Consider the following 23,894-nt stretch of genomic DNA (forward strand, 5'->3'; position numbering starts at 1 on the left):
GTTTGCGAGTAATACTGTTCGCGTCCTTGATCGTGAATTGAGCAAAGTTCTCTTTGTAGGGTATGAGGAGGATGGCATCTACAAGTTGAAGTCTTTCCCAGCTCTTACCTCTCTTCTTCTTACCTCTCAGATATAGTTTGAGCTTTGGCATGCTCGGTTTGGCCACTTGAACTATGAGTACCTTCGGAAGGCGTCACGTGGATCGTTTGTCCAAGGTTTGCCGGATATAGTGGTGAGCCATCAGCCATGTGTCTCCTGCATTTGTGAGAAACTGCATCGGGATGCGATTCCCAACAAAGCTTCTAGGCGGTCTACTTCACCCATGGAGCTTGTATTTACAGATCTTTGTGGCCCGATGAGGACCGAGTCTCTGAAGGGGAGCTTGTACTTCGTGTTGATCGTAGATCACTACAGCAAGATGACATGGGCCTATTTCTTGACTTTGAAGTCGGAGGCTTTCTCTCACTTCAAGGATTGGCTTCTCTTTGAGGAGAACCGTTCTGGCCGGCGACTGAAGACCTTGCGATCAGACAAGGGAGGTGAATTTATGTCTAATGAGTTTGCTTGTTTTTGTGCAGATAGGGGCATTCACTAGGAGTTTGCTAACACCAACACTCCCCGAGAGAATGGCATTTTGAAGCGGAAGAACCGAAGTGTGATCGAGATGGCGCACAGCATGATGGAGCATCGACAGACACCTTAGTTTTTGTGGGCCGAGGCAATGGCTATCACCGTTCACATCTTCAATCGATCTCCCACTTTTGCCATTGACAGGATGACACCGTTTGAGGCTTACTTCGGGACTAAGCCTGATGTCTCTTATTTCAGGATCTTTGGGTGTGATGCTTATGTGCACATTCTGAAGATGCAGTGTGACAAGTTCGAGGCGGCTTCCCGACGACAGGTTTTTGTTGGCTATAGCTTCCAGTCCCAAGGTTATCGTTTGTTTGATCCCGTCAAGCAGAATGTCTACATGAGCCGAGATGTGCGGTTCATGGGAGTTCCGACCACAGAGGGGGGTGAGGAGCACCCTGTCCTTGGAGATCCAGTGGAGAGTTGGGCTCTTGAGACAGTTTCTTTGGAGCCAGAGCCTCTTGATGGAGATTCTTCTTCAAATTCAGAGTTTTCTCTTCCACCAGCCATCCCCAAGGAGCTTCCGTCGCTGGATGTACCCGAGTCTTCAGTAGATGGAAAATGACAGGGAGAGGTTAGTCCTCCTTCTCGTTGGGCCTGTGACACACTCCGAGATTCAGGGATCGAGGGGGCCCTTGAGGAGTAGGAACCACAGGATGGACCGCGGAGGTCACGGAGGACCCATGCACATTCTTCGGAGCTTGTTTGCTCCAACTATTGTTTGCTGACCCGTGTTATGCAGGATTATGAGCCCACTTCAGTGAAGGAGGCTTTGCAGTTTGATCATTGGTGGAAGGCTATGGAAGGCGAGTTGAAGGCTATTGAGAGGAATGACACTTGGTCTCTTGTGTCTCATTCCTCTCACAAGAAGGTGATTGGTGTCAAGTGGGTCTTCAAGACCAAGTATCTTAGCAATGGTTGTTTGGACAAGCACAAGGCTCGCCTTGTTACTAAAGGTTTTGCTCAACGCCCCGACATTTTCCATGATACTTTTGCCCCCACTGCTCGTATGGCAACTATTCGAGCTGTTCTTGCCTTGGCTGGCCATAGGAGATGGCGTGTCTATCAGTTGGAGGTGAAGTCGGCCTTTCTGAATGGTGACTTGCAGGAGGAGATCTATGTTGAGTAGCCTCTTGGCTTTGGATCCTCAGATGGGAAAGTTTATAGGTTGAAGAAGGCCTTGTATGGCCTCAAGCAGACTCCGCGTGCATGGAATAAGAAGATTGACTCGTTTCTTCAATCGAAGTTGGGATATCGGCACTCCAAGGACGATCTGCAGCTTTATGTGCACACTTTCGAGGTTGGTCATGTGTTGTTTGTGTTGTATGTTGATGATTTGATTCTGACAGGGGATCATGCACAGAAGGTCTGAGAGACCAAGACAGCTTTACATCAAACATTCCAGATGATGGATTGGGGCTTCTTCATTTCTTCTTGGGTCAGCAGATTTATCAGTCTTAGAGGGGGATTTTCATCTCTCAGAAGAGGTATATTCGAGAGCTCTTGGTGACTTTTGAGATGGAGACTTGCCGGCCCATTACTACTCCTATGGATCCGAATTGGAAGGCCACTTCATACTCAGATTCTCCCATGATGGATGCTTCACGCTACCGTCAGTTGATTGGATCCTTGATTTGGCTTCTCAATACTCATGTTGATCTTTGTTTTGCTGTAATTGAGAAGCAATGTAGCGTACCTAGTGCTTGAAGAGTAAACCCAAAGTGATATGGTAAGGCTCTTGATAGGGGGTTTGGCCACATTTTGTGGTAGAAATCCGGTTTGTAAAAAATCCGGATCAACATGCATACTTGGATTCTTGATTTAGGTGGTTCCTTTCATGTCACCCCTCATCGTGAGTGGTTCTTTGACTATACAGGGGGTCGACATGGTGTTGTCCATCTTGGGGACAACTATGCATGTGACATTGCAGGTATTGACAGTGTGCAGTTGCAGTTTCAGGATGGTTCTGTCTTCACACTTCAACATGTACGGCATGTACCTCAACTCAAGAAGAGCTTGATTAGTACAGGGCAACTAGATGACGATGGATCACATACCACCTTCGGAGATGGGAAATTGAAGATTTGTAAGGGATCTAGAGTGATTTCCAGAGGTTGTAAAAGTGATACCTTGTATCTCCTCCATGTATCTAGTGTGAGTGATCATGTTGTTGCCGTGACCGAGCAACCAAGTGTTTCTTTGTTGCATGGCCGGTTGGGGCACATGAGTCAAACTGGAATGAAAGTGCTTTCTCATTTGCGTTACTTGTCTTATCTTCATTATGTTGATTTTGAGCATTGTAATTATTATGTTTATGGTAAACATGCAGAGACGTCTCATAAGAAGTCTATTTCGTTGAAATCTTCTCCTCTAGAGTTAGTACATTCCAATGTATGTCAAATGCTAGGATTATCTTTAGGGAAAAATAAATATTTTGCCATCTTTGTCAATGATGCTATATGGAAGGTATGGGTTTACCCTATTCGTAGCAAGGATAAAGTGCTTGACAAGTTTAAAATTCTTGGCATTGATTGAGAATTAGACTGATAAGACACTTAAGTTTCTTCGCTTTGACAATGGTGGGGAATATGTATCTAAGGCCTTTTAGGTATTTTGTGATAGCAAAGGGATAAAGATGGAGCTTACTGCCCCTTATAATCCACCCCAAAATGGAGTTGCAGAGCGTATGAATCGGACCATAAAGGATAAGGTCCGTATGATACTGTCTCATGTTGCATTATCCCATGGTTTTTAGGTAGAGGCTGTTATGACAGCCGTACACTTGATCAATCGATCACCAAAGAGGTCTTTGGGACGGGGGAGGGGAGTTTCCCAAGAAGTGTGGTTAGGCAAGCCACCTTCGTTTGCACACTTGAAAGTGTTTGGATGTGAAGCATTTGTGCACATTCGTAAAGAAAAATGCAGCAAACTTGAGCCAAAGTCCTGTAAATGCATTTTCCTAGGATATGGTGACGAGGGTGAAATGGGATATAGATTATGGGATCCCGAAAAAAGGAAAGTAGTATGCAGCAACAATGTTATCTTCCGGGAAGATCGCATGCATAAACAGCCCGAAAAGACTGAGGAGGTTTGTAGGGTTGTATTCCGGGAAGAAATACCTTTTGGAAAGCAAAAATGTGCTCATTGTACAATAGCAAATACCTAGTGTAAATGAACTTACAAATGTAGAAAATAATGCGGGAGATGGTCAGCTAGCTATTGCCCATAATGATGAGCCAGTAGATGTGTAGGAACAGCGAGGACAACAAGCTGTTAATGTTGATTTGCAAGCTGAAATGCCACGATAGCAAGTTGAAAATGTGCAACAGCCAACAAACAATGATCATTGGGTTAGGAGATTGTCTAGGGCTACTAGACAACCTGATAGATTTGTTCATGGTGCAAACAATGTGACTGATTATGTCATGTTGACAGATTATGGTGAACCGTCTTGCTTCAAGGAAGCAATGGACAGACATGACAGCAAGAAATGGTATAAAGCCATGTTATTAGAGATGGAATCTCTTGAGAAAAATGACACTAGGGACTTGCATAAAGGGCAGAAAACCCTTCCATGTAAATGGGTTTACAAGATGAAAGTCACTTTTGGTTCCTCGCCAAAGTAGAAAGCAAGATTGGTTGCGAAGGGATACAAGCAGGAACATGGAGTTGACTTCGATGAGATTTTCTCTCCTGTAGTCAATATAACTACATTGAGAATCATTTTGGGCTTGGTTGCAGTTGAAGATATGGAGCTCATACAAATGGATGTAAAGAGTGGATTTTTACATGGTGATCTGCATGAAGACATATATGTAGCAGCCTGAAGGGTATGTGGAAAAAGGAAAAGAGAAGATGGTATGTAAACTTAAAAAGAGTTTGTATGGGCTAAAACAGGTACCAAGAGAATGGCATCATAAGTTTGATACATTTATGTAGCCTCAAGGTTTTCATAGAAGTCAAGTCGATCATTGCTTGTACACCAAGAAGGTTGTAGATAACAACCTGATTATCTTGGTTCTGTATGTTGATGATATGCTAATTGCTGGCAGGGATACTTATGCCTTGGACTCATTGAAGCACAGTCTTCATGGCAGCTTTGACATGAAGGGTCTTGGTGATGCAAATCACATTTTTGACGTGTGAGTACTTAGAGATAGATCAAAAGAATTACTCTATCTATCTCAGCAGGAGTATATCTCCAAGGTTTTGCAGCGTTTCAATATGGAGGGGGGAAAAACAATTGGGGTTTCATTGCCTCCATATGTGAAACTCAGTGTAGAGGACAACCCTACATCTGATGATGAGAAGGTTGAAATGGCCAAGATACCATATGCTTTAGCTGTTGATAGTTTGATGTATGCTATGGTTGCTACACGTCCTGACATTGCCTTTGCAGTGTGAGTGGTTAGCAGTTACATGGTAAAACCCTGGTAAAAAGCATTGGGAAGGAGTGAAAGGTATTATGAGATATCTCAAAGACACCAAGGATTTGTGTATCTGCTTTGGAAAGCAGAAGGCATCTGTCGTCGGCTTTATGGATGCAGACTATGCTGGTCATGCGGATTATAGAAAGTCCACTTTTGGGTATATGTTTACCTTCACAAGAGGAGCAGTCTCTTGGATTTCTAGGCCTACAAAAGTGTGTTGCATTGTCTACTATAGAGGCAGAGTATGTGGCTGCTACTGAGGCATGCAAGGAGGCTTTATGGCTTTCACATCTAGTGGGAGAGCTTGGAATTACAGAGTTACTTGTTCTCCATTGTGATAGTCAGAGTGCTATCATGCTAACATGGAATCCCATCTTCCATGCAAAGACAAAGCACATCATATGAAGTATCACTTCATTAGAGATATACTTGATAGAGCAAGAGCATGGAGCTTGTCAAAGTGCATACAGATGATAATTCTACAGACCTTCTCACGAAGGGTCTTCTAGCAGAGTGGTTTGCTCATTGTTGATAGATAATGGGAGTTGGATAGATATATGTATTTCAGCTTTGTACATACCTAGACTTAGCTGATTCTTTTCTCCTCTTAAGACATATTGCCTTTAGGTGGGAGGTTGTTGGGAATAAAGAGCGCTCGTGCCTTTTATATGTACTGGGGTGTAAACACACCCTTAGCACACTTGTACTTATATATATATATATATATAAACCTAAAGAGATATACTCGTCATTGCACCCACAGGTCGTGTTCACTCTTCTCTCTACTCTGTACACTCTCTCTGTCTCTCTGCTGTGTGTAAGCAATGCGTGTCTCAATCCTCGCGCCACTGGTCACAATAGGTACCAATATGCCTTGCTGAAGAAGGAAGAGGTGAAAGAGGTCAGTCATGAAGCACAAATCGCAATGTCCGTCTCAAGGGGTGTGAGGATAGTGTGAAGCATGAACTGCAATGTCTGTCGCAAGGGGTGGGATGTTAGTGGAAGGGCTGGAAGTAAGCTGCCAATGGAAGGAGGCTACTATCAATAGTAAGAGGTTGCAACCAATAGAAAAACGCAAGCGAGGAGAGAGAAATACTAAAAACGCAGGTGAGGAGAGAGAAAAACTAAAAACGCAGGAAAAACCAGCAGTAGTAGTCAGCATGCTAAAATCAGCTCCGAACAGTGTGTGATAGGATGGAAATAAGTGCCAGATTGTTGTAGACAGCAATGACCAGCTTGGACCGCGGTGTCCTCTGCATCTGGGGTGTGGGCAAGAAGTTGAAATACGTGAAATTTGCAAAAACGAGATTGTTTTTTGAATGGAGAGTGATCAACAATACTCACTATGCGGTAAACAGTTGCAAATTGCAGGTGGAAGGCTGGAAACAAGCCCTGGACTATAGATGTCCTCTGCGAAAGGGGTGTGGGTAGTAAGTTGAAAACACCTAAAATCTGCAAAAATGAGATTTTGATGCAGTGGAAGAAGAAGAGAAGTGGATGCCTCACCCGCCACTGGTCTTTGCCATTACTGGAATGGAGGATCTTTGCTACTATTTGAGCAGATCCAGCTTTGATACCATGTCAAAAGATGATGTACTAGTAAGACAGTAGGGTTTGTGGGAAGGAACACGGACTTAACTTGGCAAACATGGAGAAGAGAAGAGAAGAGAAGAATCTTTGATGAATGGAATGATGAAGTTTTCAATCATGGAGTGAATGTGATACAAGGGAACAAGGGTGCCGTAGCACAAGGAAGATGATGAAGACAACCACGAATCACGAACCGCAATGTCCTTTTGAAGGGGTGTGAGGGTGGTAGAGAGGCTGGAGAGAAGAGGTGACGGACTGAATGACTCAGCCGTAAAGAATGAGTGACAGTGGCCTATAAATAGGCACAGTCAGTCTAGGATGGCGGCCCTTTTTGGGGCTGCAAGCCCTAAACGAAAAATGCAGAAATGCAAAAACGCAAATTGTGGGTGAAGGGTTTCTCAACATCCTCTACATCAAAGCATTCGAGCTTTACACCCTCATGTCTCAATGGCTTAATCTTCAATTTTTGCACTAGAATCTGCTAGATTTGCGCCTTTCAATAGCTGTTATTTGTGCCATCCAACTTCTCAATGTTAAAGATAGCATTGTCATTCAACCCACCAGCCATAATGCAAGAGCTGAAAGCATAGTCCAAGACAAACAAGCTGTTGTAAATGATAGCAAATGAGCCCTAAGATCACAGCCTAATCAAGGGCTAAGCAAGAGAAACCACCAAAGTTGTTACATTAATGAATGTAACTTATAGGGAAATAGCACGAGAGATGACCGTCTAGGGGCCTTGGGCGCCCGTACGGGGTTCGGGGGGCTTAGGAAGTAAGTGAGTTATAAATTAGTATAACTCACTAGGAATTGATGGCTGGCAAGAGAGACACGTTGGATTTCTCTAGCATCTTCCTGAGCGTGGCTGGGTGGCGAATCGAGAGTCCTCATGCTTTCTTTCTTGAGGCGTCTGCACAAAGACAGTCCCGCAACACTTATGGGGAAACAACACGAGAAATGACCATCCGGGAGCCTTGGGCGATCGTACGGGGTTCGGGGGGCTTAGGAAGTAAGTGAGTTATAAATTAGTATAACTCACTAGGAATTGACGGCTGACAGGAGAGATACATTGGGTTTTTCCAGCATCTTCTTGAGCGTGGCTGGTTGGCGAATCGAGAGTCCTCGTGCTTTCTTTCTCGGGGCATCTGCACAAAGACAGTCCCGCAACATTGGTATCAGAGCCATTGGCGACCTGGAGAACCATTCGTGACCTGGAGAACCATTCGCAACACTGGTATCACTAAAATGGTGAGCCGTCCACAAACTGTAATCAAGAAACTATCAAATCCAAGTGACTGCCCTCAGATAGAATGCATAAAACTGAAATTACAGGCTGCTGTAATAAACTGCAGCAATATGCTAACAACTTGGTGTGAGCAACCAAGAAAGAAAGACTAGGAACAACCGGTACTGAAGGCTGTCACAATTACAGTGTCAGTAACCATACATGCGGTAGGCATAGACATCATGTATATAGGAGATTTTAGGGTAAAGAGAGAAGGGTTTTCAAATGCATAATCCACTTAGCAAAGCTCAATACACAACCCAAAAGCATATAAATATCAATGACAATACACGGATAGACATAAGTGCTAGGTCCAAGGTAAGTGATCAAATGAGCCCATTGTAGGGTAACTGCATCCAATATATATCGAGAGAGCATGTATATGATCCCACGGTCTCAGTGAAAGTAAGCTCAAGCTCAACTGCATAAATCCAAAGCTCTATGTAACATTCAAAGTAGCATAGACCCATTGGAACAAAATCGAATGCCAAATGAGCAATGCAAGCTCAAAACATCAAGTATATGACATTCGAGTATCCAAGATACATGAAGTATAAGTCGAGAGCATAAAACCCAATAGATTCTTCAAGCCCGTAACTTCGTAAGCCACTGAAGTAACCAAGGCACGTAACCATAGCCAAGATCAATGTAATAGAACCCAAATCTCAGCTCAAAAGCATGCGATAGCATATCGGGAAGCATACATAGCAACCAAAGTAGCGGTACATCCACTGAGTATCCCATAAATCATCAATGAGCATTAGCATAAGCTTTTCATTGACAAATGCTTGCTGCCATGTTATTACATTATTGAAACAATAGTGAAGTCTGAGCTATTTCAAGCTCAAATCAGTCCCAAAAGCATAACCATACCATTTGGGTACCAAAGCATTAAACATGCATTATGCAATTTACCATTTCTTGTCTAAACCACAACTGTTCTGTTCTATGTGAAACAGATTAGAGAATAGAAAATGGTGTAGAATCTTTGTGAGTACTTAGATTTGTAGCTCTCATCGCGGTCTTTGTTTCTAGCTATAGAACGGCTAAATCCGATACCGTATGCAAAAATTATGGCCAAAATACAATAGTGATGTCAAGCTGCCGTAGCTGTCCATGACTTCTACAACGTACTTTGTATCCACTCAAAATGGTTAAAATCACTGCTCCTCAACTTAATAAGCACTCAACAATGCTTAGCTAAGCCTTGGGAAGCTCCTTAACAAGTGCAAAGCAAGTTGGAGCGAGCTGGAACAAGAAAAGATTCAATGCATACTTCGAGAGGAAGAAACAATGGCTACCATGAAACCTTGAGCTGAAGCTTTAAATTTGGGCTAAAGTAAAGGATGAAGAAGCTTCTTGATGGTTGGCTCTAATACCATTTGAAAGGTAGAGCTAGAGTGGAAGCACACAAGTGGAAGCAAGGGCAAAGTAAGACTTGTGGCAGATGGAGCAAGAGAGTAAGAGAGGGAGATATCATATGTGGGAACTCCAATAGTAACAATGCATGACCGGCCTTCCCTTATTCAAAATGTCACTAAAAGAATAAAGAATGAAGTGACAATGATGGGTGCCTGCTATGTGTAGTGTACATATGTGCGAGTACTGTCAATGTAATGAATACACGGGCAGTCAGGCATAGACGCCTTTACCCCCAACACACAATATTGAACCTCGAACTCTCGTATCTCTGGGATCAAGGCAAAGGATATGAGTTGGAGAGTGTGTTGTACTTTGAATGGATTCTGAAACGCAACAAGGCAGCCTATGTGTATTGAACACTAGCAAACACAGCTAGAAAGGTTGGATTTGATGGAGACGGCAGTGTAGGAGAGAGAAAGACTAAAAACAGAGGTACCTGAGGAGAGAGAAAACTGGGCGATTACTGGAGGTAGTAGATGACTGTGCAAAAGATACAGATGACAACTAGAGGAGAGAGACTCAGCAAACGCAGACGAAAGATGATGACAATAGTATTTCGTAGATGGCAATAGGTCGAGCTGATGGTGACGAGTAAACGCAAGGATTTGTCAATAAGCGATAGCTCTAGGGCACCAGGTGATGACTGCAGGGTGAAGGGGACAGCTATAGAATGTTGGTGAAGGTTGGAATCATGCGCCAGATGATAGCAGATGGCTAGGGCAAGCTCTAACCATGATGTCCTCCACGAAGGGGTGTGGACAGCAAAGATACAGATCTTGAAACCTGCAAAAAGAGGATTGAGAGAGGGTGGTGGGCTGCATGTCTATTTATAGAAAGTTTGGGGCACCGAAATTAGGGTTTTGCATGTGGGACACAGTAACTCTTTAGTATCACGTTTCTTTTTAAAATAAGATGGTTTCTTCATTAATTAAGCGTGTTTTGGGACTGTTTAAGTAAGGCTAATGCATTTGTAGCTCAACAGATCTTTCTTTTGGCTAGGAAGCATTTCTTTGAATTAAGTTGGACCTCCTTGTGCATTGAGCCTTCCTAAAATCAAATCAAGTTTTTCACAATGCAAAGCTCTACTTGAGTATATACAAATATCATCCATGAAGTTTGTAACTTCTTGTCAAGGAATGGTCCAAAAACTTGATTTGACCTCCCTTGATAGTAAGCAAGACTATTTGTGAGACCAAATGGTAGTGCTTGATAATAGAAGCATCCCTGCGAAGTGATAAAGGTTGTCTTCTTTTGATCTTTAGGTGCCGTTCTTAGTTGAAAATATCCCAAGTATCCATCACATATACTATCACACTCATGCCCAGCAATGGAATCCGGAATTCCATCGACATATGGCAAAGGTTAATGATCTCTTTTGGTTGCAGCATCAAGTGGCTTGTAATCAATACATAGTCACCTTCCATCCTTTTTGGGGTTGAATTACTACTGGACTTGCCCATTCAGAATTTTCAATTGGGTGAATAATGTTCGCCTTAAGTAGCTTTTCAATGTCTTCCTTTAATGCATTATTGTTGCTCCATACTTAAAGGGCGTAACCTTTGATAGTTGGTTCTGATTCTTTCCGTTAGCTAGATTCTAAGATCCTCACCTTTGAAACCTCAGATTTCTTTATTTGAAGTAATAAATAGCCTAGGATATTTGGGTAACATTCTTGAGAAGGCTTCTTGTTCACAATATATAAATTAGCATGTAACATTTCTAAAACATAATTTTCTTGTGAATCCTTTTTTGGTTGGAAAAAAGACTTCAGTTCTTCTGCAGTCCTTTTTTCAGCTACTTCGAGATATCCAATATCCTTTTCCTTGCCTTCATCCAACAAAAGCATACATATGTTATCACTACTATCAGACCCATTGACTTCATCCTCACTAGTCTTCTCTTCCTCACTGGTTGTTCCTTCTTTTTCCTCTCTTTCACCTTCTACAAGACTCTTTGTGATCATGTTAAACTTTTGTAATACTCCTTTTGTTTTGACAAGGATAATTGTTCCTTTACCCCAATTTTCTATAGCTCTAATGTCCCTTAACCAAGGTCTACCCAGAATAAGCGGAAAGGGACCCAACCCAGCTGGCATCACATGACAATCTATTTTGGTACTCACAGCAGAAACCCTTACTTCCAATTTCTCTAGAACACCCAAGCACTTTACTCTTGGAGTAGTTAGTGAGACAAATTTTATAACCTGATTTACCATTTAACTGAAGTCCTAATCTCTCCATACAAGCTTGAGTGATAACACAAAATCTCCTTATGTGGCTGACTTGCTAACCATTCCCAAATGCATATATTGTGTTTATCCTGATTCCTCATTATATATGAGAGTTCTATGTCTTCCCTTGTCCATTTATACCACTATCAGTTGTTTTAGCATGAAAATGATTTCTCTGATTTTAGGAAAGCCAAGAGCATGCAAATGGACGTTTCAGGAAGGATAGCTTGTGAGCATGGCTAGTGAGAGGTGAACATGTGGAGAGGACCACAACAGATGGGAAACACTCATAGATATGCTGAGATATTATCATAGGTGGCTATGATTTTGGGAAAAATTTGCATAAGTTGATACATATTGTTAGCTTGGATTGTAATGTTCTGCTCTTGTATATTTAACTCATTGCTTTTATTTCAGATGGTTAAATTGTCCATACTAAGCTATTAATGTACATTAAATGCCTTCTTCTTGCAGCCTTTGCCCTCGGTCCATCAGAGACTGTCATCAGCTATAATCTACCCCCATTCGATCCTCAAAGATCAAAGATCACAGCTATTGCTGCATTGTTGCAATGTGATCTTAGTGCTATTGGTACATTCTCGTTTTTGATCTTGTAAATAACAATGTCCCATTTTCTTCTTATTTATAGTGGTTTTGCTAAATTCATACTGCAATTGTATCGATATAACCATCTCTCGTCAATCAATCTCTGCTCTGCTCAAAGTACTGAATTGATTGGAGCACAATGAACAGTAATCTTTGAGAGCTTTGTTGCAGTACACACTGTTGTTGGAGTTTGGTTGAGAGCATGCAATAACTGTATAGTATCCCAAAAATGAATGAAGGCAATGATTTACCACCAAGAGCTACACTATAATAGCTGCTTTGTTATGACTAGTATAGAATATTGTTGCAAAACATGCACCCAGATGACACCACAAGTATTCGAGGTGCTGCCCCTCTATGCAATAAGATCAATTTTCATATATGGTGCCTTTGTGTCTGTGATCCAAAGGCAAAATTAGTCTCCATATATGATTTTGTTTGGCTAGGCAGGCGGCAAGACAGGTTGGCAAGCTAGTCATTCTCATTGAGACCTCGTCACATCATCCATCTGGATCATGTGGTGGACATGCTATAGCAGCCTATTGTGGAGTGAGCTCGACTTCTTCCAACTCTTCTCCTTCTAGTCTTTGTTATTGAGCATGTGGTTGACTAATATACAGGTGGTTCTGACAGTTGGTTTGTTTGATCACTGCATTACCTTGTCAAACTGATGTGTGCAGATTTGGCAATATGACAACATTGGTGTGCTTTACTTTGCATCGCTAGGGGCGTATTTAGCTCAAAATTCTTTGGGCATTGGGGGGAAATCTGTGTACCTTTGAGGATGAAGTATATGTGAAGCGAAAGAGTGAGAAAGAATTCAAGTTATAGTAATGACTTTGAAAGACCAATGCGACTCATGAGACGCAAAACACTAGATACATGATCTCCATGAAGGATATCCTCATCAAGTGCTACAAAAATGAGAGCAAATGCTTATGACTTTGAGGGTACAACAAAAAGAGGGGGATGCTTGTTTGCTCTCACATGAATGCCATCCTATGATGTGTGTCATCGAGTGTTGTAACATAAGGATAAGGTGTTTCAGTATAGGTGGCATGGTGTCTTGCTCTTGCCATGAGTAATGTTGGCCTGGATGTTGCTGTAGTATCTTGGTCAAGGGCCTTGCGGGTGTTTGTTGTGTTGGTTGAGGGCCTCGTGGATGTTGCTGTAGTATCTTGGTTGAGGGCCTTGTGGATGTTGCTGTAGTATCTTGGTCAAGGGCCTTGTGGATGATGCGGGTATTTGTTGTGTTGGTTGAGGGCCTTGTGGATGCAAGCATGCTCTTGAGTTAGGTGTGGGAAAGTTGATGAGACTTATCTCACTAAAGGTCTGAATAAGTGTGTGATAGGACATGCATCATGCTGTTTCTGTGTTTGCAAAGCATTGAAAGGAAGAGGCCAAGAAATCTCTAGTTGGGGAATTGTGTAGTCTGGGAGACCATCTTAGAAGAGGTATTGGAATATCTTTTGGTGACTATAGATGTAGTGTATTTCTATCTTGGCCTCCAGATGGCATAATTGGCATGTCTTGTTTGGTGGGGTTGTTGCTCCTGTCCCATATCTAGCTATTCAGAACTTTACATGCATAAAGGGGTACAGCCCATCAAATGTGATGTACATACGCAGCCATGTAGTACTCTGTTCACTTTAGAAACATTGGAGGCAACCCTCAACAAGATGGCTAAGGAAAAGCATGTGATACTTTGCAGTTGAATGCAGAGATGTTGAAATGGACAACAAAGGAGACGAGATTGTTTATGTTGCATGTGATATATCATGCTTTTGCATATGGTTTTCCCCAAGAATAGCAAGAGAATTGGATACAACCGTTATATAAGGGAGGATATTGCAATTTTCTTATAAACTACGGCACGATTATGGTCAGTTCAGCCATGGCAAAGCTATTCAACACTATCCTGGAAATGCAATTGAGCAAATGAGAAAAAAGTAATAACAAATGAGCTTATGGACAATCAGATTTTCACCCTGGTCATAACACCATAGACCATTTGGTTACTTTACGTGTGCTTATGGATGAGAGTCAGCTTGAGGGAGCAACCTTGTATTGCTGTTTTGTGGATTTTAAGAAGGCTTTTGACATTGTACCCAGGGTTGGCTTATGACAACGAATGCAAGAATTAAGGGTCTCAAATGATTTATGCATGGGAATTTACAGGATATATCAACAAGTGGTGTGCCGCCTCAGAGGTCGCAATGGGCTGTCACAAGTATTTGAGAGTAATATGGGAGTCAAACAAGGTTGCCCGCTCTCCCCTACATGATTTGGTTTATGCATTGATAAGCTAGAGGAATTTTTTCTCACGGCTATGAATGAAGAAGAAGCCAAAAATCCGCATAGTAGTATGTTTGCCATCTTGCTCCTACTTTATGCAGATGATGTGGTCTTCTTTACATATATTGGGGAACGTATGCAGCAATTCATGGGGATTCTTGAACGGTTTTGTCAAGATAGTGGTTTGACGGTGAATGTGTCAAAAACAAAGCTAATGGGTGTGTGCACCAAGCAATCAAAGATCCCACCAAAAGTACATTATGTGGGACTGTCTATAGAGGTAATATCTACTTTCAAATACTTGGGGATTGAGATACCTGCAGACCACAGATGGCATACATGTGTGGAGCAATGATTAGCGGCAAGAAAAAGTATTATCACTTTGAAAACGATTGCAATCGTACAGATACTAAATGCTGGAAAATATACCGTATGATTTTTGATACATATGTTCTACAAACAGTATTATATGGAGTGGAAGTGTGGGGGAGGGAAGCATCTCCTCATCTGCATGGAACGACATTGAGAAGCTGCAAAAAGCTCTTATTCATAGAAATTTGGGCATCAAAAGCATCACACCATATGTACTTATGCTTTTGGAAACTAGCCATTGGCCAATTGAGGTATATGCTATGATCCAAGTACTGAGATATGCCATCCGAGTGTGTCAAATGGATGATAGTAGACTCCCTAAACGGGCATGGGATGCTAGCACACGCCTACACAAAACGTGGAAAAGTAAAGTGCTTTCAACAAGATGGGTGCTCGATATGCGAAAATGGTTTAAAGGGTGGGGAGAGGATAGATATCTAGATATGGCATCTAAAGATATATGCATGGACACATTTCAATCAAACCTCTTACAAGCATATCAAGCAAAATATCAAAGCAAGGGAGCAAATGGAAAATTTGCTTAGACACGCAACCATACATAGCCAACCCGCTCTCAGTGGTATTTAGATGGAGTATTTCACGACTTCGAACTCGATTACATACTTTATTGATTGAGGCAGGTGCATGGAGTGGATAGGCAGGAGAGACGAGGTTATGCAAGCTGTGTGGACTACAGAGTGTAGCATCAAAGGAGCACATGATTATGACATGCCTAGCATATGCACACATACGAGCTGACTTTGATATCCCTTTATAGGGGCCACTTCACCAATTTGTGACTGCTACTGCTATATTGAAGTTAGGGGCTCTCATCACCCGTATGTTATGCTTTCGGGAGAACCACGCTGTATAGATCGTTCTTTCACCGTAGCTACCCTTTTCTAGCATGGGGGAGGAGAATCATTGTATATTTGGAAAGGTCCCATGGGTCATAATTTGGCCTTCCGTGGACGATAATAAACTACTCTACTCTACTCTCTCTCACATAGCTAGTGGAATGAGGTGTAGATTCGACTAATTATGAATCGAAACCATGTGAGTTGTGTATATCCATGTAGAGTGAGTGTATGATAAAGCTATCTTCCCAAATTGTTGAACAAGTGTACCACATACCCTTTTGAGTATGTCACATGATGATGGTGCTGCTAATCACCTTGTTCAGCTATTTGAGATCAAATGAAAGGGCATCCATGTTGTACTACGGAGGGATATTGTATATACCAAATCAAGTGCTCAACTGTGTACACCAACACTATGTCTCTTTATCTAGTGCCAACCATCATGACCACTCCTAAATTGTTGAGTTGCATTTCTAACCTCATTATCCTTGCTTATGGTTTAAATTGTCTTATTACTAAGCGCTTGATCTTGCTTTTATTGTAAATGCACATATTCTCTCTTTCTCTCAAACCTCTCTTAAGCACACCACATTTCCAACATGGTAGGAGAGCAGGAGGCTAGCGATTCCGAACTTGAGAGACGTTACATGTTTTGCTGCTTCATTGTTTCATGGTTGCCATGCAAGTCTTTTTCGATTTTGTGTTTCTTGTGGCTATGCATTAGCTATTCATTGCAATAATTGTTATCTCTATTAGTATGAAGATGGAGATAGTATCTTCTCTTTTGAGATCGGGACTTGGGCAACCTTTTCTCTCATCATGGCATCATAGTTGTTAGGTATGAAAGGTATGATACAATACAGTACGATAAAATATTGTGCTAAATGGCACCTTACGATTTTATAAGGTATGGGACGATATTTGTACAAATTTTTTTTTAAACATGATTTTAAAAAAACCATAAATGATAGAATACACGTTTAAAGTGACAATAGCCATTTCATTACAAAATAAGATGAATATATGAGGTTGGCTATCGTGGTCATATGGGCTATGCACAACATGCAATACAACTACATTCTAGTACATATATGGTCCATGGATGATGCGTCATAGTGGCATCATGCATGTGGATACAATGATAGTAGATACAAAAAAGAGAGGGACCTATGAATCTATGATGAGGCATCATCATCATCATTGTCATCATCATCAGCACCATTTGAGTGCTCATTAAGAGAGTCTGAAGATAACTCCTCGGCATCAAATGATGAGACACTCTCATACTCATTCTCATTGATGACGTTACCATCATCATCAAATGATGGCTCCCTAAGTGACGATTGTGTAGGTAAGGGGGGGATATCATCATGAGGCACGGGATGTAAGCTCTACTAGAGCCCTGCCTTACATATGTCTACAAGCCACTCGAACCACCCCTCTATGTTGGAGGGTGCCGAATGACTATACACTTGCTACCATCTACTCCAACTCCTTGCCTACAAGCACGTTGACTGTGAGTGTCATGAGTATTTGCTGCTATAAGGTCTCTATAGAGCTTTGCGAAAATCATCTCCTCCTTGTCCACCTCCTGATGTACACTCAGAAGAGTGTCACCCATCAACTTGAATGTATCAACATTCACCTACAGAATGCACATAAGCTTATAAATGCTTAAGTCTAATTTGTAAAGTATAAACTCCAAAGTTTAAAACAACAAATTTTAAATTTTATGGTTAAGTGTTGCTGAAGGGTCTCCAATGCGTATCCAAAGTTTTGCCACCAAAATAAAGGCTTCATGAGTGACTCTCTCCTCCAACAAGTGGGAGAGGTAAAATCCACATGCCCTCTCTGATTTGCATAGCATCCTAGCTCCCCTAGTTATCCATAGGGACCACATGAGACAAATAAGCAGGCTGGGCTGAACGAAGCTCTCTGTCATACACGATTGCCGACGACTTGTAGGCCGGATGTATCAATGCGGTAAAACCATGGATGGGCTTATGCAATCATGTCCATTTTCTCTTTGCTATCTCTAGAACATGTGCACATACAACTAAAGGCTTAAAGTCTATTAATGAAAAATGCAAAATAGAGTAAAGGATACACATAACAGAGAGCGTGCCAAAATGTATTGTGCCCTAAGTCCAGCTAAAAAGAAAACCTACACTGAAAGTAAACCCAACAGTGTGTATAACTAACTACTTAACTAAGTGAAAAGTAACTAATCGAATGTATGAAAAGAGGAAAGTATCATCATAATAATTCATAGATGCTAGTGGTAAACATCCCAGGGAGTAGCTCTCGGTCGCATCCATGTATTGACAAATATAGTCCCAATAGGGATAACTATCATCCAACTGTTTGAAGGTCAAGATATGATGGAGTAAGATAGTAGACAGCAGCTTGATAACTAGCAAATGATTGCTGCTTCCTATTTATACTATATTGAACAAGGCCACGCTCGGGTGAAAAGACACTATCATGGTTGTGGTGTTGATAAGTGAAACCTATAGCCTCTTGGATCTCTCTCTCTCTCTCTCTCTTTCTCATATAACCGAGACAGGAGATAGATGCCGAGACGCCTCAGCCATCATTGAGCGCCACAGGAGACAGATGCCGAGACGCCTCAGCCATGCAGAGATACATCTCCTTAGAGAATAGACATATCATTGATGGAGAGTTTTCCTTTCTCTACTCTCACTTTCAGATCACTGACATGTTTCCCTTTTATAAGACACTATTTCATTTTTTTTCAGTCTCATAGGCATGTTTTTCATCTTTTTCTCGTTCTAGATGAGAAACACACCATCATTGTATGTATTGCTTTGGTCCCATAGGCCACATTGGCCTTTTAGAGACGTTAATATACTCTCTCTCTCTCTCTCTCTCATATCATTGATAGAGAGTTTTCCTTTCTCTGCTCTCACTTTCAGATCACTGACATGTTTCCCTTTTATAGGACACTATTTCATTTTTTTTCAGTCTCATAGGCATGTTTTTCATCTTTTTCTCGTTCCAGATGAAAAACACACCATCATTGTACGTACTGCTTTGGTCTCATAGGCCACATTGGCCTTTTAGAGACGTTAATATACTCTCTCTCTCTCTCTCTCTCTCTCTCGTGCCTCTCCGTCCGTCATTGGTACCATGACTCCTGAGAAGAACGAGGCCTTCAATTTGCAGGTGATTCATGTGGAGAGGGACACAAAGAAGTCCAACTCCCACCATTGGACGTGCAAGTATTGCGGGAAGCGCTATACAAGTTGTGTCCCTTGTCATGTGCGTGGATTGATTGCTTTTCTTAGAGAAAGGCAATGACTTGCAGGCATTTAAATTGCATGCACGATGATTGAGTGCAATCTTGCATTCAATGTCCTAAAGTAAGAGCAATGGAAGAAGATGGTAAAAGCCACTACGAATGTGGGTCCATGTGAAGGATGGATTGGTGTCATATACAACGACGTGAGGATAAAAAAGATTGATGAAGAGGAGAGGATTGATAGAGCCCTTGATTCTATTCAGGCTGCATGGATAAAATATAGTTGCTTCATTTATACCGACGAATGAAGTGATCGTAAGAAACGGGGCATCATAAACATACTCGTCTTATGTCTACTCTCGGCACTTACTTTTTTCCGGCCATAGGTACAGGCAAGAGGGGGGGAGGGAAGCGACAGGCGTATTCATTTATAGCCACATTCGGCAAGTGTTCATTGAGGTATACATTGCCTTTTAAGTTTGTTTCACTTTCTTTCATCATAATTTATGCATAATTATCTATCTCCCTATCCTCTCTAATGTCTATCTCGATTCTCTCTTTTCCCCCAACTCCCATCTCTCTTCATCCTTGAATCTTGAAAATTGAAACTCAAAAGGCTCAACTCTCTCTTTCTTTCTCTAATCTCCAAGTATTGTAACTTGTAATTTGTTGTTGTAGGTATGCAGCTGCCAATGCATGGCTCACAACAACCAATGTATTTGGGTAATGTAAGTGGGATGTCTTATCCCATGTATGGCAGCATAAGCATAATGCTTGAGGCACAAAGCGGGCCATATGGATATGTATTGGTATCCCCAGGGACTGTTGGAGCACAAGGATTTGGTGTTGGTCATGTAGGTGCTTTAGATAGTACTGGTTTTTATGCAAATACAGCCAATGCACCCTTTTTGCAGCAGCCCATTTATGATAACTTGACTCCCATAGGTCCGGTAAAGGACTATGATGAAGGTGGCAAAAGCGTGAAGTTTAAGCCTTTCAGTGGTACACAAGATAGGCTGAAAGCACTTGTTTGTATTCAACAATTTGATGCAGCCTATTCTGGAGGCAACTTCACAGAGGCATCTAAGATACGCAAGGCAGCCACATTTTTGAAGGGAAATGCATTGCAGTGGTGGACTACACTTCTTATTCAAGGGAAGTCACCTACTACTTGGGTCCACTTCAAGCAAATGTTTGCTTCAAATTGGTTGACAAGTACCTTTGAAGTAGACATAATGATAGCTTGGAATTAGTTGAATTCCAAAGATTGCAAGAACTTGGATTAGTATAATAAGAAGTTTTGGGATGCATTGTTGCCAGTTACTTCTTATCGCACAGTACCCCTCCATGAGCAGGTGGTGAAGTATATTTGTGGTTTGCCAAAGGGTATTCGGGATTTTTGCATTGAGTCCATTGTTTCTAGCATATCTCAACTTATAGAAACTACTACTAAAGCCGACACATTGTTGCGTGGAGAGGATGCAGGATTCCATGATGATGATGCCAAGTCACATGTCAAAGATGCAAAGGCCGAGGAAAATGGTAAATCTGCAAATAAAGCTGAAAATCAAGGCAGATTTGAAAATAGTGCTGGAAAGAGGAACAAATTGCAAAGAAAGAGTGGGAAAAGTGATGCACGACGTAGGGAGTTGATGGCTGCAAATAAATGCTATATTCGTGAAGAGGAAGGGCATATGACACGCAACTGTCCTAATAAATAGCAAGCTGAAAAGAATGATAATAAGGGAAAGAAAGGCAAAAGCACAGTTGGTTTAGTGCTTGATATAGTGGCAGATCAACCTAATCAAGATAGTATTGAACTTTGTAGGACAAGGGGAAAAATCAGAGATTAGCCTGCATTGTTTTTTCTTGATCCAGGGCCACGGTTAAATTTCATCTATCTTGATATGGCAGCCCATTTAGGCATCAGAGAGGATGAGATGGGGCCCATGGGTGAGATTGGTATGGCATGCAAGGGACATGCAGAGTTGGTCACTCCTATCATTGGAAAGCTTCGTTTGCACATTCAAAGTTATGTGGACAACGAAGAGTTCTTTATTACTCCATTGGAAGGGTGTGATGTCTTGCTTGATATGCCTTGCTGTCATCGTGTGTATGGAGTGACTGATTCTCATGATAAGATTGTGACCCTCTTCCATAGAGGCAAATTTCATACTTTGGATGTAAAATTGCAGGTGGAATTTGTCCGTGTTGTAAGTGTTGGAGAGGATCAGTGATGTATGCTATAGGTTGAAATTGCCTCCACACTGGCAGATATACAATGCCTTTCATGTGAGCTTGCTTGGACCTTTTCATGGAGATATGCTAGAGTATGTATCTGCTGAAATTCAGCTAGAGGCTGAAGAGCTTGATGAAATATTGGTACCGGAGCAGATTTTTGCACACAAAGAGAGGCCTATAAGGCGCTAGCCAAGATGATCGGTCGTCGACTCTGCCCCGTGCTTCCAGACATCATTCATGACACCCAGACAGGTTTTGTCTAGGATAAGGGCATCCTAGACAATGTCTTCACTTTCTTCAAGGCGAGTGAGTGGGCTCAACACAATGGTCAGGGATTTGCTGTACTCCTGTTTTGGAGAAGGCCTATGATAGGGTTGACTAAGACTTCTAAGAGGGCTCCATGGCGAGGTTGGGCTTTCCCCAGGCATGGATGTGTGGGTTTCTACACTTTACAGATCGGCCACTAGTAGGGTTCTCATAGGTGGCACGAGGGGAGAAGTTTCGGCTAGAGAGATGTGTCTGGCAAGGCTGCCCTCTTGCCCTGTATCTGTTCTTACTCTTTGCGGAGGTGATGTTCTACTTTCTCCGCTCATGTGTGAGCGAGCTACGTGGCCTTCGACTTTCGGAGGAGGAGGAGACTAAGCTGCTGGACTCAGGGTATGCAAATGATACCTCTCTTTATGTAGAGAATGATGAGTTGATGTTGGAGAGAGTGAGACTAGCTCTGGAGCTATTTTGCATTGCAGTTGGAGCAAAAATCAACTGGCGAAAGTCGATTGGTTTTCTTACAGATCCGGACTCTAGCACGGAGTGGGGTGTCCACTTGGGGTTCAGATTGGTAAGTAGGGGATAGACTGTCCGATATCTAGGGTTCTAGGTGGGACTCGACATCATTCATACCCAACAATTTTTTCAGTTCTCGACTCTATTAGGCAGAAGCTGACCTATTGGAGCACTATCTGCCTTTCCTTAGCGGGCCGCGAGCCTTGGTGGGCAACCAGGTCCTCCTAGCAACGGCTTGGTACATCGTCTCTTGTTGGTGCTTCTCCTCGTCTTGTGCGGTTCAGCTTCGCCGCCTAGTGTGGAATTTTCTTTGGGCCGGCTTAGATGGTTCTAGGGATTCTCGGGCCAAGGTGGCGTGGGTGACCATCATTCGGCATCGATCTAAGGGAGGGCTTGGGATCATCGACCAAGAGTTCCAAATCCTGGCTCTTTTGGGCAAGCTAGTGGTCCGTGGTCTCATACCAAGTGGGCAGACCTGGAAGGTTCTTCTGCAGGAGGGTCTCCAGGAGTGTAGACGGAGGCTTGGTGGTGGTTGGAGGCCATCCTTGAGATGGATCTTCATGACTGCTCAGATCACGCCACCTAGATCTTCCTTCCTCCGCAACTTACTTGGAGTGTGGTAGGGCCTTTGTAAGGCCCTAGTTTAGAGGCTCCCAGGATGCTAGGAGGAGATAGATCGCCAGTTGGTGGTCTAGAACCCCCAGGTCAGAGATCGGGACGGGATACATATTGCGAGTGTCCCCATATCCAGTGGGCTGGCTGGGAGGCTGGCCCTGCTCGTACTATCAAGACGTGGCGGGAGATGTACAGGATGATGGACCAGGAGGTGTTGCATTGGGTATCAGGTTGTCAGCAAGGAGCTGAGGTGAGGAGGGAGATTGACTCAACGATCCCTTAGGAGTGGCTAGACGCCCTGATCCGAGAGCCGGTGGAGCTTGGTAAGGTGTGGACTGCTAGATTCTCACCGGCAGGTATCCCCTTATAGGTGGCAGATAGGGTGGGTGGTGTTTCCTACGAGACTTTCTTCACCGTGCAAGATGGGGGGCGTTTGGTCCTTGATAGAGGGCAATAGGATGGGGAGATTGTTGTCCTTCCTTAGAGGAGTATTCGTGTGGTTGGACTCTAGGAGAAGACCTGGCAAATGGACCCTTATGTGCCCTGGGAGGAGTTTTGGGAGTGGCGCCTTTGGATATGGGAGAGCAGGCCACTTGATGAGCTGGAGTGGGACCTCGGAGAGTGGCTATGGCTGGCCAATGAAGTTGCCATGAAGCCACTGAGGTTCTTGGAGTACACAACCAGGATTGGTAGACATGTATTGATGTAGGAGGACATGGATTGGGTGCCTTCGCATAGCAGATATTGGGCGGAGCATAGCATCACGGATGCTTTCCGTCAGACTTTTTAGTGTCGCCTGTGGGATAGTTGGAGGCCGAGGAGGGTGTTACATTTTCTTTGGCTTGGCACATGGGGTCTGGCTTGTGGGAGCTTTCACTCAACCGCCAAGACCCGCGGACCGCTTATTTGTTTCAAGCGTTCCAAGCCGAGCACTAATGGCTACCTCTCACATAGCCGATGCGCCATCTATATCTACGGGTGTAGTGAGCTTACCTCCATGCCGATCGAGTTACCTCCTCTCCCGCGCACTCTGGTAGCTCCACGATCCCAGTGCAAGCTTCAAGCAAGCTTCATCCTCAAGCTCCATGCTCCAAGCTGCATTGCTGCGAGCAAGAGAAGAGAAGAGAAGAGAGGAGAAGAGAAGAAGAGAGGAGAATATGGAGAGCTTCTCCTCCCCGATCCCTCATCCTCACACACTCACTCCCTCACACTCTCACACTTCCTCTCTCAAGCACAAGCTCAAGTAAGCAAGAACAAGAAGACGAAGAAG

The 23,894-nt window shown here is 42.9% G+C and overlaps 1 protein-coding gene across 2 annotated transcripts in view; it reads left to right on the forward strand.

The window, feature by feature from the left end:
- LOC148012292 (uncharacterized) overlaps nt 1–23,894 on the forward strand; it is a 106,697-nt gene that overhangs the window by 19,912 nt on the left and 62,891 nt on the right. For both annotated transcript variants that reach the window (XM_087669265.1, XM_087669264.1), the window contains exon 2: nt 12,065–12,181. In XM_087669265.1, the coding sequence (XP_087525391.1) occupies nt 12,065–12,181 (117 nt within the window). The remainder of the gene's footprint in view (nt 1–12,064; nt 12,182–23,894) is intronic.

This window comes from Lygodium microphyllum, chromosome 27 (genome assembly GCF_053477565.2).
Source record: "Lygodium microphyllum isolate KBCC chromosome 27, Lygodium_microphyllum_v1.1.10, whole genome shotgun sequence".
Classification (NCBI taxonomy): domain Eukaryota; kingdom Viridiplantae; phylum Streptophyta; class Polypodiopsida; order Schizaeales; family Lygodiaceae; genus Lygodium; species Lygodium microphyllum.